Consider the following 15969-nt stretch of genomic DNA (forward strand, 5'->3'; position numbering starts at 1 on the left):
ATTACTAGAAACATACAACCCACCAAGACTGAATCATGAAGAAAGAAAATCTGAACAGGTCAATAATGATTATGGAGAGTAAAGCAGTAATCAAAAACCTCCCAGCAAAGAAGAGCCCAGAATCGGATGGTCTAGCACTTTTTTGGAATTTTGAATTTTATTTATTTATTTATTTACTTACTTACTTAAGAGACAGAATCTCTAAAAAATAATAAAAAAAATAAAAACAAAACTCTAGTTGCTCAAAAATTCTCTATGTTGCCCAGGCTGGTATTGAACATCTGGACTCAAGAGATCCTCCTGCCTTAGCCTCCCAAATGTTGAGATTACAGATGTGAGCCTGACCCAAGCACCTTTTTTGATTTCATGTTTCCTTATATAATCTGTCTAAATATCCCAACTTTCTTCAGATTACACAGTAATCAAGTCTGTTTGGAGATTTACAAAGTGGGCTATTTTTAACTCTGAGTGGGGAACAAGTTTGAGATAGTAAATTTGCCCGAGGAGAGTCAGGTTGCTATTTCTAAGTAATCAGGAGAACAAGCAGTGCTTGAGAGTCTCTGGTTTGGACCAGGGGAGACAGAAAAAACCAACCATTGAGCCCACTCCCACTTGTAACCCTGAACTGAGGCAGGAGAAATCATCTGAAATCCACCAGCAGGAGGAATATGGGCACTTGCCTTCCTATTATGAAGAGCCATGAAGTCAAAATAGCTTTTTATTCTTTTCATCTCCTCCCCAACTTTCCTATTTGATATTAGCCATTATCATTTTAATAATGCCTCTTCCTCCCAGACAACCAGTTTTTGTTTTCCTAACTTTGACATGTGTGGCTAAGTCCCCAGGAGGTATGAGTGATTTAATGTGTTATTTTCTAGTAGGGGTTTAATTGAGAAACAAACAAAGCTAAAAGAGTATTTTGCAGAGCTTGGAGTAAGGGAATGAATGTATACTGGTAGAATTTCAGGCAACAGATAATCCAGTAGCACCGACTTGCTTGGAGCTGGGGAAGCAAGCTTGCACTATTGTGCTTTCTGCAGCTAAGGTAGCCTTTAATAAAAGTTTAGACACTAGAGATCAGTATGTTACTAAGAGTGTCCACTTATCCTTCTAGCACTAAAATCCTCTCTTGTGAGAGAGAAAGACCTCTTGTTCTAAGATATGCTTACTTTGGTGTCAAACTTGAAAACTGTCTTGTCAATGCCTGGAGTTTCCATTAGAGAAAACAAAACTCTTTCTTTCATCAGGGTAACTCAATTACAAGGTACAGTAGTTCTGCATGGTGGGTAGGGAGTAGGCAACAAAATCTTATACTTAAAACACAGTCTATTCTTTAGTGAAACACAACACATATTTAAATACAGAACATTAACCTGCTTGATCTGTTGCTATTAGGACTAGATGTATGAAGTTCTTTTAAGATATGTCATAGACATTTTAATTTTTCCACTTGGAAAGAAAATGTGTATATACATTAATGACACATATGCAGTTACAATAATGAAGATCTGAAGTCAATATTGAAATATTTGAAGAAATTTTAATGTTAATTATATTCAGTTTTTAAAGAAAAAGAAGTTCACACATATGAAAAGAAATAAGTAAAAAACGTTTGTGCTTCAAGAGGAACTTCTTACACCTATGATTCTTTTTTAAGAGCAATTGCACTAATTTCCAAAGTACCCTGTTAGATGGCTTTCTTTTGGCCAACTTCTCCCTTTGTCCACTTCATCCATAAAACTTTTGCCTGGTTCTTGTACTTCTGACCCTTGACTGAGATGATCTGACTAAGGTCTATTGGGAGGACTGAGTTTAAGGTTCTAGTGAAAAAACACAAATTTTGGGCTCTATTTCCCTTTTATAACCCTGGTCAATGTCATCTTGTGTTTCCTAAGATGTTACTTGCAAAGAAGACTTTTAGGGAAGGAGTTATCACATGTGCTTGGGATCCATATTCCTAGAACAGCACAGTCAGGTATACCAATGGTGATAACTAATTCCCAGTTAAGCAGGGATAAGCTTCTGCACATGCACCAACCCTCATTAGAGATGCAATTACATGTGTATGAAGGCCGACATTTGGCATCATGTTTCATAGTAGGCATCCACCCAGAGGGCTGCAGATTTCTTCAAGGCTCTGTGGAAGGAATAAACAAGATCATCAGGAGGTGAGACTGTAATGTTAAGAAAGCTCTTACATGGAATTTGCTCCTCTGCCTGGTTCAGAACAATGTTGTCATTTCCAGCTATTTCTGATAAATGTCATCCTCTGTTGACCAATTCTGTTGACCGAATTGTTTTTAGCAGGTGAATTCACCTTTCCTTTATGGAGAACATTGAGATTTTCTTTCATTTTATTCTTTTCTGAGCCTATATACCTGTAAATCCACCCATCCTATATTTACCTATCAACCCTATTTTATAATACGGAGGACATTTTTCTAGGCTCTGGTGGTACAGCAATGAGTAGGGTAGATGTGAGTCCTGTCCACATGAAATTCCTGGTCTAGCTTGGGAGACACATATTAAATAATTTATTACCCAATATGTTATTTGAATACATTTGTGATAAACTTCACAAATGAAGAGAACCAGGTGCTGCAAGAGCAGGCGACTAATTCAGTTTTGGGGTCAGAGGAGATAGACATGAGGAAAAGGCATTTGAATTGAGCCTTGGAGAAAGAATGGCAATTGACAAGATGATGTCAAGGGAGGTGGAGGTTTAGAGGAACATTCCAGGCAGAAGAGAAAGTGGCAAAAGGATAAGACAACTAGGGAAGGGAGTTTTACGGTAACTTAAGGTAGGCCAATTGCACTAATTTCTGGAGGAAATTATCTGGAGGACAGAGAAAGAGGAGGAGTGTGGTGGAGAGTCTGAAGCTGGAGCACTGGTCAGGGATCAGATCAGATCAGGCCTGGCCTTGTTGGCCTCATTTAAGATTTTTTTTTTTCAATCCTAAACTAAAGAGAAAGTTATTAAACCCAGATTTCTGGTTGCTAATTTAACCAGCACAACATTCTTTAGGAAATTGTATGTGAATGCCTAAGGATAAGTATGGATTTTCAGTTTCTGCATGCCTCACTACTCTTAATTAATCACCCCAGCCTGAGCTGCACATTTATACCCCACTGGACCCTGCAGGCTTCTAAATTTGCAACACTGGACCAGATGATCTGACAGTTCCTCCCACTACTTAAATTCTAACACATGTAGGAAGCTCTGTGGGGGATAGAAAGACAAATAATATACAGCCTTGATTTAAAGAAATTTGAAATTTAGTAGGACAGTAAAACATTTTCACTAAGCTGTACCTATACGTAAAAGGTCAGTATTATCATTATTTTGTTGTTGTTGATACGGTTCCCTGTGGTGCCGTGTAGCCACGCTGAGCACACAGGTGACCCTTAATAAATGGTTGTTAAATGAATGATTCATAAGCCACTGAATAGTCTGGGGAGTGGCAGTAAAGACAGATGAGAGCTGTGAGCCAAGAGAAATTGTGTTATTACCTGACAATATCTCCAAACGCCCTCAACATGGGTTTATTCACATACTGCAATCCATGCTTGGCACACAGTGACCTCACCAGAGGCGCCACTTTGTGATAATTATGGCGTGGCATTGTGGGGAACAGACTGGAGAAAGATACAAGAGATACAAAATTTAGACCTAAAGAAAAACTCTGAGTTTTCTTCCTTCTATTACCAAATAAAACTATATCAGCAATGCAGACCCAACCTTGACCTTGCACAATACTGCTGTTCTGGGAAGTTAAAAACCTCCTGCCAAAATATCCTTATCTCTTAACACCTCTGCAAGCCAAGTGGGTGGTGAATGTTTGGGAAATGCCAACAGAGTAAATGTTATCTTCATCGAATGTGTTTCTATTTTGCCATGTCAAATGAAGGTATGGATTGTCTATCACTTTGAATTACCTAGGGGAGCTGAAGATACCCCTGTCCCCCATCTCCATCTCTGTGTTTGTCTCTCTCTTTCTCTCTATCCATCTGATATGGTTTGACTGTACCTCCACCCAAATCTCAACTTGAATTGTATCTCCCATATTCCCATGTGTTGTGGGAGAGACCCAGGGGAAGATAATTGAGTCATGGGGACCAGTCTTTCCCCTGCTATTCTCATGATAGTGAATAAGTCTCATGAGATATGATGGGTTTATCAGGGGTTTCTGCTTTTCTTCTTCCTCATTTTATCCTGCTTCTCCCTCATTTTCTCTTGCCACTGCCATGTAAGAAGTGCCTTTTGCCTCCCGCCATGATTCTGAATCCTCCCGAGCCATTTGGAACTGTAATTTCAATTAAATGTCATTTTCTTCCCAGTCTCGGGTATGACTTTATCAGCAGTGTGAAAACAGACTAATATAGTAAATTGGAACCGGAAGTGGGATGTTGCTGAAAAGATACCTCAAAATGTGGAAATGGCTTTGGAACTGGGTAACAGGCAGAGGTTGGAATGGTTTGGATGGCTCAGAATAAGACAGGAAAATGTGGGAAAGTTTGGAACTTCCTAGAGACTTATTGAATGGCTTTGCCCAAAATGCTGCTGATGATATGGACAATAAAGTCCAGGCTGAGGTGGTCTCAGATGAAGATGAGGAACTTATTGGGAACTGGAGTAAAGGTGACTCTTGTTATGTTTTAGCAAAGAGACTAGGCGGAGGTTCCCAAACACCATCTAACTCCTATCCCATGAATAGATGAATATTCAATAGGTTCTAGTCATGGCATATAGGAAAAAGTCCTGGGATAGGAATAAGGAGTGAGGAGATATGGATTTTTATTTAAGATTTTCCACTAAGCACCCAGGTGACTTTCCTGGGTTTTAACTTCATCTTTGATAAAATGTGAATAATAGTCCTTCCTTGTTTTGCTGAGACTTTTAAGAACTAACACGAAGGAAAGGATGAGAAAATTAAATGAGCAGGTGTAAGAGCTCTTTCCTTCTCTGACTATCCAAAATATGGCTTAGGTAAAGAGGATGTGGACAGTCTCTCCCTTGAATATTCTGGAGATCGACTCTCCAAGTGTTACCATTTTCTCTTTATTTTATGGCCACCTAACTGATTCATTGGCAAAGTATTGCCAATACCATTTGAATATTGCGTCAGGGAATGGGTTTTATCATTGATTATTTTGTAACTTCAGATCTAAAGAGATAGATATTTAAATTAAATTTCAACACAACTTGGTTACCCACTTCTCAAGCCTGCAGGTATCTGAAAATGGAATCACTGGCACTTTTCCAAGATTTCACTCTATTTACTCACAATCTATCTATCTTTCTTTCTTTCTTTCTTTCTCTCTCTTTCCTTTTCTTTCTTTCTTTCTTTCTTTCTTTCTTTCTTTTCTTTCTTTCTTCTTCCTTCCTTCTTCCTTCCTTCCTTCCTTCCTTCTTCCTTCCTTCCTCCTTCCTTCCTTCCTTCTTCTTCCTTCCTTCCTTTCTTTCTTTCTTCTTTCTTCTTCTTTCTTTCTTCCTTTCTTTCTTTCTTCCTTTCTTTCCTTCCTTTCTTTCTTCCTTCCTTCCTTCCTTTCTCTCTCTGTTTCTTGTTCTTTCTTTCTCTCTCTTTCTCCCCTTCCTTCCTTCCTTCCTTCCATCCTTTCTTCCCCATCATTGCTAATAGAAAGATAGCAGCCTGTAGAAAATGCTGGTTCTCTGAGACCTTGAGCCTAGGGCCTGATCTGGATTGTATTTGGGGATGTTATAAGTGACTGCACTTGCCCTACTAAGGACTATTCTTGTTACTCACTGGTGCTCAATTTGGAAGTTCAGGTGCCCAGTGAACCAGTCATTGAAAAAGGACTGTTCAATATTACAGGTGGCCAAGACCTGCAAAGAAAAAGCTTATATTAGTTATAAATGAGCCCAAGTATCAAACAAAGAAAATATTTGAGACCACCTTTGCAAAATTATGACAGTAAGATAAATCTGACATAGTTGACTACATCTTGCTTCTGATCTCCAAGATGTCCTTTGTAATTCCTGGGTATAAGCTAAGCTAATTTGGGAGGAACTTATTTTGTAGTTTAACCTTAAAGCAAGGATGATAGTAGCCCTTCCCAAAACTAAACTGCTTTTGTATAACTAATAAAAGGCCATAACGTCAGGATTGTGAGAGGGGCATGAATTCTGCTAAGATGGAGGCATAGTTTCTACAATTCTTTACTGCTCAGGAGTCATGCGGCCAGAGGTGACAGGATTTGTGACTTTCCCAATTGTGCTTGTAGATAACATCACTATTATAGAACCTAAGATTAATTTTTTGAGATGTTTTTCAGACTGTCCCCACTTGGACCCATGCATGATTCATGACTTGATGGGTTCTGTGGCCCCACCCAAAGGTGGACTGGGAACATTTTCCACACCCCTATAATTTCTTCCCCAACCAGTCAACTAGCACCCATTTCCTAGCCCTCTTCCCATCAAATTGTCCATTGATACAGTTTGCCTGTGTCCGCACTCAAATCTCATCTTGAATTGTAATCACCATAATCCCCGCGTGTCAAGGGAGGGACCGGGTTCTAAATCGGTGTGGTTTGAAAGATTCTCCCTGAGGAAGTCCATCATTACCTGAGTGCTGAGCCAGTCTCGGTTCTCCTCTGTGCTCATTCTCATTGGTATGTGGCTCATCTGGGTAACATATGCAATCCAAGGACTTTCAAGAAACCTTTTGGAGGAGTAAAAGGAGGAAGTGATGACTGTTTAGGGTGTTTCAGTAGCAAGCACTGGGCTTGCATAAGCCCTGGTAGAGCTGGTTGAGCATTGGAGGAAATGAAAGAGACTCAAAGGTTCCAGTAAAATGGCGATCTTTCTTTTTCTTCTCTGAAAGACCTTTATATCAAGAGATGACACACTAAGCATTCAGCCACATGACTGCCAAATGTACGGGAGCAGAGCCTCTAAAGTTTTCTGTAGCTCTAGTGCAAAGATCAAAACCACTAGGGAAATTTAAGGGCACATGCAAACTGGTTGACAGCCTGGGCTTTGTCCTCAGATAAGAGCTAGATTCAAGTTCTGTTTTGGCACTGGCCTTGGCTCTTACTTGCTCTTACATGCCCTTGGGCATATGATTTAATCTCCTTGAACTTCAGTTCCTTTAGCAGAAAAATGAGCATGATACTATCTACACTGCAGAGTTGTGTGAGGATTACATCAAATAAGATAAAGCATGTGAAGCCTTTAACAAAGTGCCGGATGCATAGTAGCTACCATTATTCTTATAATTATTTAGGACTTAGAATAATGTGACAACAGAATGAGGGAGGATTACATTGGAAAATTGGAGAGGACTCTTCAAGCAAAAATGCATTGGGAACACCTCTAGTTATAAAGTAACTTAAAAAAAAATTCCTTCCCTGTCATTCTTTGGTAGGGATTATTATGTCTACCTAGATTACAGTTTTAAGGATTTAGGATTCAATTGAAATGCTTCATTTAAGAATCCAGGACGTGGGTAAAAAATGGAGATTGGGCAAATTTTTATTGCAAAGGGCTCATCTTATTCAACTATTTCAACTATTTTTTTTCACATTTGCTTAAAAACACCTCAGCTGCAAGAAATGGGGCATGATGTCATAATCTAATCTGTCTTAAAACTAATGACAAATAGCTCTGATGGGGAAGGATCTGACGAGGATCATTTGGATTACTGGAATAAAATAATATTCTTACTTGACCAAATATATGAGCAACACGGTCCCAAAGATTCCATAGTATGGGCCAAATGTGATGAAATATCGGATGTAAAAGCTGCTAACCCAGGCGATGTCCTGCAGAGAAAAGCACTTGAAAGTTATACACCCTGAACATGGTTTCATTTCTGCTTCATTGGCTTGGAGTCCCTTCACGTTCTGGCTAAATCTTATGCCCTGTTACTCAAGGAAACTATATCTGGAGGGGACACAGCATTTTTATTTTCCCTCTTCTACTTGGTCTAGTTTCAGAGAATGAGCCACATTACTCACCACCCAGTATCTTCGAAGGTACATCACTTGCATGGATTGCAGGTTGAAATATACTGGCATGAGGAGTGGGAGCCCAACTGAAATAGAACAAAAAATGATGCTGAATAAATAAACAGAATGTGTTCATGTGTATTTAATGTTTAGCTCCCACTTAGAAGTGAGAACATGCAGTGTTGGGTTTTCTGTTCCTGCGTTAGTTCACCTAGGATAATGGCGTCCATCTCCATCCATATTGCTGCAAAGGACATTATCTTATGCTTTTGAATGGATGTGTAGTATTCCATGGTGTATACGTACCACATTTTATCTAAGCAGTCTACCATTGATGTGCATTTAGGCTGATTCTGTGTCTTAGCTATTGTGAGTAGTGATGCCTCCCGAGACACACAATTTATCTGTATAATAACAAACCTGCACATGTACCCTTGAAACTAAAATAAAAGTAAAAAGAGGAAAATCACCTGTAATCTTACTACCCAGATATTACTATAAACATTTTGAATATAGATATATTAATATATGTTCTAAAAATTGCTATTATGCGACCTGTAGTACTGTTTGGTACACTACATTTAAAAATAAAGCATATCCTGACCATCTTCCCATTTCTCTAAATATTTTCCAGCATCTTTTTTTTTTTTTTTTATTATACTTTAAGTTCTGGAATACATGTGCAGAACGTGCAGGTTTGTTACATAGGTATACACGTGCCTTGGTGGTTTGCTGCACCCATCAACCCATCATCTACGTTAGGTTGTTCTCCTAATGTTATCCCTCCCCTAACCCCCAACCCACCAACAGCTCCTGGTGTGTGATGTTCCCCTTCCTGTGTCCGTGTGTTCTCATTGTTTAACTCCCACTTATGAGTGAGAACATGCGGTGTTTGGTTTTCTGTTCCTGTGTTAGTTTGCTGAGAATGATGATTTCCAGCTTCATCCATGTCCCTGCAAAGGACATGAACTCATCCTTTTTTATGACTGCATAGCTTTCCATGGTATATATGTGCCACATTTTCTTTATTCAGTGTAACATTAATGGGCATTTGGGTTGATTCCAAGTCTTTGCTATTGTGAATAGTGCTGCAATAAACATACGTGTGCATGTGTCTTTATAGTAGAATGATTTATAATCCTTTGGGTATATACCCAGTAATGGGATTGCTGGGTCAAATGGTATTTCTGGTTCTACATCCTTGAGGAATCACCACACTGTTTTCCACAATGATTGAGCTAATTTACACTCCCACCAACAGTATAAAAGCATTTCTGTTTCTCCACATCCTCTCCAGCATCTGTTGTTTCCTGCCTTTTTAATGATTGCCATTCTAACTGGCATGAGATGGTATCATATTGTGGTTTTCATTTGCATTTCTCTAATGACCAGTGATTATAAGCTTTTTTTCATATGTTTGTTGGCCGCATAAATGTCTTCTTTTGAGAAGTGTCTGTTCATATCCTTTGCCCACTTTTTGATGGGGTTGCTTGTTTTTTTCTGGTAAATTTGTTTAAGTTCCTTACAGATTCTGGATATTAGCCCCTTGTCAGATGGCTAGATTAAATAAATTTTCTTCCATTCTGTAGGTTGCCTGTTCACTCTGATGATAGTTTCTTTTGCTCTGCAGATGCTCTTTAGTTTAATTAGATCCCATTTGTCTATTTTGGCTTTTGTTGCCATAGCTTTTGATGTTTTATTCATGAAGTCTTTGCCCCTGCCTATGTCCTCAATTGTTTTGCCTAGGTTTTCTTCTAGGGTATTTACGGTTTTAGGTCTTATGTTTAAGTCTTTAATCCATCTTGAGTTAATTTTTGTATAAGGTGTAAGGAAGGGGTCTAGTTTCAGTTTTCTGCATATGGCTAGTCAGTTTTCCCAACACCATTTATCAAATAGGGAATCCTCTCCCCACTGCTTGTTTTTGTCAGGTTTGTCAAAGATCAGAAGGTTGTAGATGTGTGGCATTATTTCTGAGGCCTCTGTTCTGTTCCATTGGTGTATATATCTGTTTTGGTACCAGTACCATGCTGTTTTGGTTACTGTAGTATAGTTTGGTATACTTGTAGTATAGTTTGAAGTCAGGTAGCATGATGCCTTCAGTTTTGTTCTTTTTGCTTAGGATTGTCTTGGCTATATGGGCTTTTTTTTGGTTCCATATGGAATTTAAAGTAGTTTTTTCTAATTCTGTGAAGAAAGTCAATGGTACCTTGATGGGGATAGCATTGAATCTACACATTACTTTGGGCAATATGGCCATTTTCACGATATTGATTCTTCCTATTCTTGAGCATGGTATATTTTTACATTTGTTTGTGTCCTCCTTTATTTCCTTGAGCAGTGCTTTGTAGTTCTACTTGAAATGATCCTTCATGTTCCTTGTAAGTTGTATTCCTAGGTATTTTCTTATCTTTGTAGCAATTGTGAATGAGAGTTCACTCATGATTTGGCTTTCTGTTATTGGTGTGTAGGAATGCTTGTGGTTTTTGTATATTGATTTTTTATCCTGAGACTTTGCTGAAGTTGTTTATCAGTGTAAGGAGATTTTGGGCTGAGATGATGCGGTTTTCTAAATATACAATCATGTCATCTGCAAACAGAGACAATTTGACTTCCTCTCTTCCTATTTGAATACCCTTTATTTCTTTCTCTTGCTTGAATGCCCTGGCCAGAACTTCCAATACTATGTTGAATAGGAGTGGTGAGAGAGGTTGTCTTGTGCCAGTTTTCAAAGGGAATGCTTCCAGCTTTTGCCCATTCAGTATGATATTGGCTGTGTGTTTGTCATTAATATCTCTTATTATTTTGAGATACTTTCCATCAATACTTAGATTATTGAGAGTTTTTTTTAGCATAAAGGGGTGTTGAATTTTATTCAAGACCTTTTCTGCATCTATTGAGACAGTCATGTGGTTTTTGTCATTGGTTCTGCTTATGTGATGGATTACATTGATTTATTTGTGTATGTTGAACCAGCCTTGAATTCCAACTTAATTGTGGTGAATAAGCTTTTTGATGTGCTGCTGGATTTGGTTTGCTAGTATTTTAGTAAGGATTTTTGCATTGATGTTCATCAGGGGTACTGGCCTAAAATCTCATTTTGTTGTTCTGTCTCTCCCTGTTTTTGGTATTAGGATGATCCAGCATCTGTTTTGTGATTACTGTATTGTATTTTTATAATGTACTTAATAAATTTATTTAATAAATCCAGTAAATGTATTTAACTTAAAAATGTGACCCCAATGCAAGTGGCAGGAGTCTATCTCCTTAATGCAGCATTCCTGGAATGCTGGCCCCAAGGAAAGATCCAAATGGAGATCCACAGCCTCATCCTGGACTGCAATGGGCATTTCAAATCTAAAAGACAGGGCTAAGAATTAGATCAGTAGCTCCAGGTTCAAGCTGCCTCAAAGAAGCTAGGAAAGCTTGGGAGATTTGAGTCATTTTTGATGAAGGCATCCCTGAACAGCTTCTGCTACCAGCTTTCAAGTTTTTTCAAGGTCCTTGGAGTCCTTCAGTCTCCCTGGATCTTTGGGATTTAGCCCCATTACAGTGTGTTGAGGTGTCAGAGATAAAGAAGGTATACTCATTTCCTGGTGAGAGTTATTTACCTGCCTTTCCCCCAGCATCATTGAGGCTTCCCAGGCACAGAGGATCCTTAAGGAGATCCTCTGGCTTTTGACAAAGGCTGTCTCCCTGGTCAAACTTTAGTTAGGATCCTTTGAGCCCTCTTCTCAACTAGGCCTCATCCTTGGCCTACGAGAATTGCAGACTCTCAGCACAAATGATTTCATCCACTCTCCACACTAAGAAACTTGAACAAACACTAGTATAGTTTCTCAAAGCTCAAGGCCATCTCTCTGGGATAATCCCAGCATCCTGGAAGTTTTTACTTGAGAAAGCTCAGGGCTGCCAAAATAATTTACTGTTTATTCTGGCTAGTGTCTGACCACAGGCATCTGACACCCCTTTTTCTTAGAGCATTTACTTTAGGACACTGACAATTGTAAATCCTTTGTGCCTTCCTTTGAGATATAGCTTCTACACTCCAGAAATGTATTTCTCAAGGGCCTGGTAACAATCCTTTTGAAATGTAGTCATCAAGAAGGATGGGGCTCTTATCTGTCAGTCTGTTTGGGAGGATAGGAACCTAACTTTGATAAGTACCAGTTAGCAGACACAGACAGCCTGGACAAATCTTACCAACCAACTCCTCCACCCCCACCCCATCTCCCAGTGTCTTTCAGTACTTTTCCTTTAGCATGCTCCAGCATTTAAAAAGCCTCTCTCTCACTTTTGCGTCAGGAGAATTAAGCTCGGTTTATGGTGAAGTCTCTCTCCCCTAGTGTGATAGCCTGAATATGATTTGTCTTGCTGCCTTTCACAACTGTCTGGTTTTGTTTCTTTTTGACAGTTTGAGTACGACTCATTTGTACCCGAGATGTTAAGCTAGCATTTGCCAGGAAAGGCCACAATAAAGCAGCTCTTGGTGGTGGTAGTGTGGTTTGTGAAGTGGGCATTTTGCAGTGAATTAACACCATTCCCTCATTTCTCATAAGGTAAGGGCATATTGTCCCACTTCAGACAGGGGAGGTAAACACATGTTTCTCAGGAGAGTTCAGAGAAGAAAATCCAGCAGGGTTTTCTTTTGCAGACACACATCTAGTCAGGCTGGGAATCAGCTACCTTTTAAAAATGGGGCACAAATGTCCTCATTCCTCTTTTAGGTTTTGCAAGAGCAGTGGGGCAGGTGACGAGTGCAGGATGGGGAAGGCTGAATTCCCACTGTAGAGGATCCAGCAGTGATGGTTGATCTCACACTTCAAAAAATTTGCCCCCTGCTATCTTCCTCTGGCGTAATAGGGGTGGCCATTTGTGGCCTACACGTGGGCAAATCAGATCATCGCAACTATGTTTCTCAAGCCCAGCACTGCTGACAATTTGGGTGAGATGATTATTTTTATGAGGGGCTTCCTTTGCATCGCAGAATGTTTAGCAGCATCCCTGGTTTCTATCCACTGACTGCCAATACCTTCCCTCCTCCTCTGTTGTGATAACCAAAAAAATGTCCTTTGACATTGCCCCTGGGAGGCAAAATTGCTCTGGCTGAGAACAACTGGACTACAGGAAATGTTTGGTTCTTTCCCTGATTTTGGTTTATTCCCCGGATACATGTTTTAGTTGGGCAGATTTGGGGGTTTCTTGAAAACTTTTTTTGTGAGCTGCTATGAGTTTGATATTGGTTAAGAGCAGTCTTTGCTTATGATGTTCTTTTACTGGTATCAGATTTATGCAGCTACTTGTATTTTCCTTCAAACTTGACCCACATGCCCACACTCAGATATATATGTCTCATGCCTTCCCACAGCGATATGCAGGTCATGGGAGCAGACAGCTTTCTTCCACACAAGAGCACTGCAGGTGCCCTTTGTTCCCCGGCCTCTCCATTGCTGGTGTCACACTGTCAGTGCTTCAGACGTATTCCCCATCTCTACTTCCTCCCTACCCAAACACCGGTATTCTCTTCTCTTGATAGATGTTTGGTCTTTCCAGAATGACAGTCCTAGATGCAGGTTCCTTGACAGGCAGCCTGCCTTCCCTCCCTCATTGGGTTTCTCCCTCCTTCCCCATCCAACTCTCAAGAGTGATGAGGTGCTGTTTAAAAAGGCTGTTTACTCTTCCATCTCCCTTTGCAGATTTCCACCCCAGGGAGTCTGAAATAAGACATGCTGCTTTGCTCAATAGCAATAGGACGTGGGCTGGTCTCTGTGAGAGCATTCCAATTGTGACTTCTGCCTTGACAAGTACTTGCTTCAGGGAAATGGGATATAAGGAATGTGGCTCTGGGAGACTCACCCATGTAGAAGTACAGGTGCTGCTTTTCATAGTTGATGTATTTGATTTTCTTCTTGCCATACTGAATGGAGAGAGAATAAAACAAAAATAAGAGACCATACTTCTGGTCATCACGCTCAAGGATGCATGTGTATGTGTGTGTGTGTGTGTGTGTATGTGTGTATGTGTGTATGTGCACATGCTTGTGTGTGTGTGTGTGTGTCTAAAATCTTTATGGAAAGAGCCATCTGATCAGTGTTCATTAGCTTTCAAGTCTGAGGCACTAGAAGAACCAGAACCAGGATGGGAGGAAGAAATACTGTGGTGTCGTCTTGCCTTAATTATATGTGGGTAATTCTATCACAAATGGAATATTCCATTGGACTGTAGGAATTGTATCATTTTTTTGTTCCTGTGGGAATCATTTTGAATTTTTTTTCTCTTTATGTGAGGTGGAATGGTCACTGAAATGGGACATTTCTGAGTTTTTCTTGTGCTTCTTCAACTATGGCATTTAGGATTCTGCTCCATATTCATTCATTCATCCAACAGATGTGTGATTCATTCATCACAGTCAAGAATTTTCTTTTAAATTCATTCATCCAAAAGATACTAAATGGTAATATGATAAAATATATAGTCATGGCCCCTCCTGTCTGTCTCATCTTTCTTCTTTTATGTTCTCATCATGGAAATCACACTATCATTTATTATTTTAGCCCATGATGATAGTACATATAATATTTATTATACATTATATAATTACTATATAATAATATAATTATAATATTACATTCACTACTGAGAATTTGATTCATTTTCTAGGAGTCTCCTTAGTTAATCTGGCATATATTCAGGGCACAAAGGCAGCAAATGCTTTGAAAGGAGGATAGAAGTAATGGTTATATCTCTAGTATCTAGCAGACACTCAATAAATGTTTATGGAAGGAATTAATGAATGAATGATAATTCACACTCACTCTGTATTTTTGCCTCATTCAGTTAAAACTCTGGGCAGTGTTTGACTCTTGCTTTCTCCTTTCCTTTGATATCTTTCCTCCTATGTATAGATTTCTTGTATTTGGATTGTGTAGTTGGTCCTTCTTTCTCTTATTGTCAAAAATTACAAGAAATAGCATAGTGATAAGGTAATAATAGCTATTTGCAGTTATTCCGAAACCTTTAAACATTTTAGTAGCAGGAAACATGGTAAAGGGACTAGTTGGAAGTGTGTGGGAGTGAACAAACCATAATGGACAGATTTTGAGTATCAAAAGGAGGATTCTGTCCTCCAGGATATAAGCACAGGACATAGAAGAATTAATAAATGCTTGCTGAAGACACTTAACATTTGAATAAAGTATTAGAAAGGCAGACAGTAAAGAAGGAAGAAAGAAAAAGCCCAGGGCTGATTAGAAATGTTTTTGATGTGAAACTACTGAATTTTAGAGTTTAAATAAATAATTTTAAATAATGTCTTGTGCAGTAGCTTTGAAATTATATTACATAGAACTCTAAGGTTTTAGGGATATCCCAGGAGCAGCTTGAGAACTTGGAGAGGTAACATCTATTATTTGTGAAGAGGTAGCATGTGTACTGAAAATAGCTCTACAGAAGGCATGTCTGAACTCAAGCTGCTTCATTAACTTCCCTGAGACAAATTCCCTTGCTCTTTAGGAGGAAGGGGAGATATGAGGGGACAATTGGAGAAATCAGCACTTTACAATTCTAATGATGATCATAGAAACCCACAAACATCAGGGAAGTCCAATGTGTTTGCAGAATCGTTGTCAAAAGCAACTGATTTGTGATCACAGCACCAAGAATTTTTTCAAAGCAAGAGACCTTGTTTTCTCTTTCAGCTAGGGAAAAGGGTGAGTCTCCCAAAGATGAAAAAAACTGCTTTCAAAAAGTTGCACAATTTTTGATTAATGGACCAGACAGGCAATAACTGAGGAGGCTACACCGTTTTATTTTGATAAAACTCTTAGTTTTTCTAGGAGATAGCAACCTCTTCCCAAGTATCTGACTCTCAGGTACTTCACTTGAGGGGAGGCACTTTTCTTTGGTTATCCTTATACCTCCTTTGCTTAAGAAAGACTCCCTCCTCACTTTGGGAGGCTGAGGCGGGCGGATCACGAGGTCAGGAGATCAAGACCATCCTGG

At 39.3% G+C, this 15969-nt stretch overlaps 1 protein-coding gene across 1 annotated transcript in view; it reads right to left on the minus strand.

The window, feature by feature from the left end:
• Positions 1-1520: 1520 nt before the first annotated feature.
• The window catches only part of LOC117080816 (putative fatty acid desaturase 2-like protein FADS2P1), a 39848-nt gene continuing 25399 nt past the window's right edge, over positions 1521-15969 (minus strand). Inside the window, exons 6-12 of the mRNA XM_033206117.1 lie at positions 13825-13885; positions 7981-8057; positions 7688-7785; positions 6587-6683; positions 5766-5845; positions 3511-3636; positions 1521-2137 (exon numbers count right to left, since the gene is read on the minus strand). Coding sequence (XP_033062008.1) covers positions 2086-2137; positions 3511-3636; positions 5766-5845; positions 6587-6683; positions 7688-7785; positions 7981-8057; positions 13825-13885 — 591 coding nt within the window. The 3' untranslated portion in view covers positions 1521-2085. The remainder of the gene's footprint in view (positions 2138-3510; positions 3637-5765; positions 5846-6586; positions 6684-7687; positions 7786-7980; positions 8058-13824; positions 13886-15969) is intronic.

The sequence above is a fragment of the Trachypithecus francoisi genome, unplaced genomic scaffold (genome assembly GCF_009764315.1).
Source record: "Trachypithecus francoisi isolate TF-2019V2 unplaced genomic scaffold, Tfra_2.0 Lachesis_group8, whole genome shotgun sequence".
NCBI lineage: Eukaryota > Metazoa > Chordata > Mammalia > Primates > Cercopithecidae > Trachypithecus > Trachypithecus francoisi.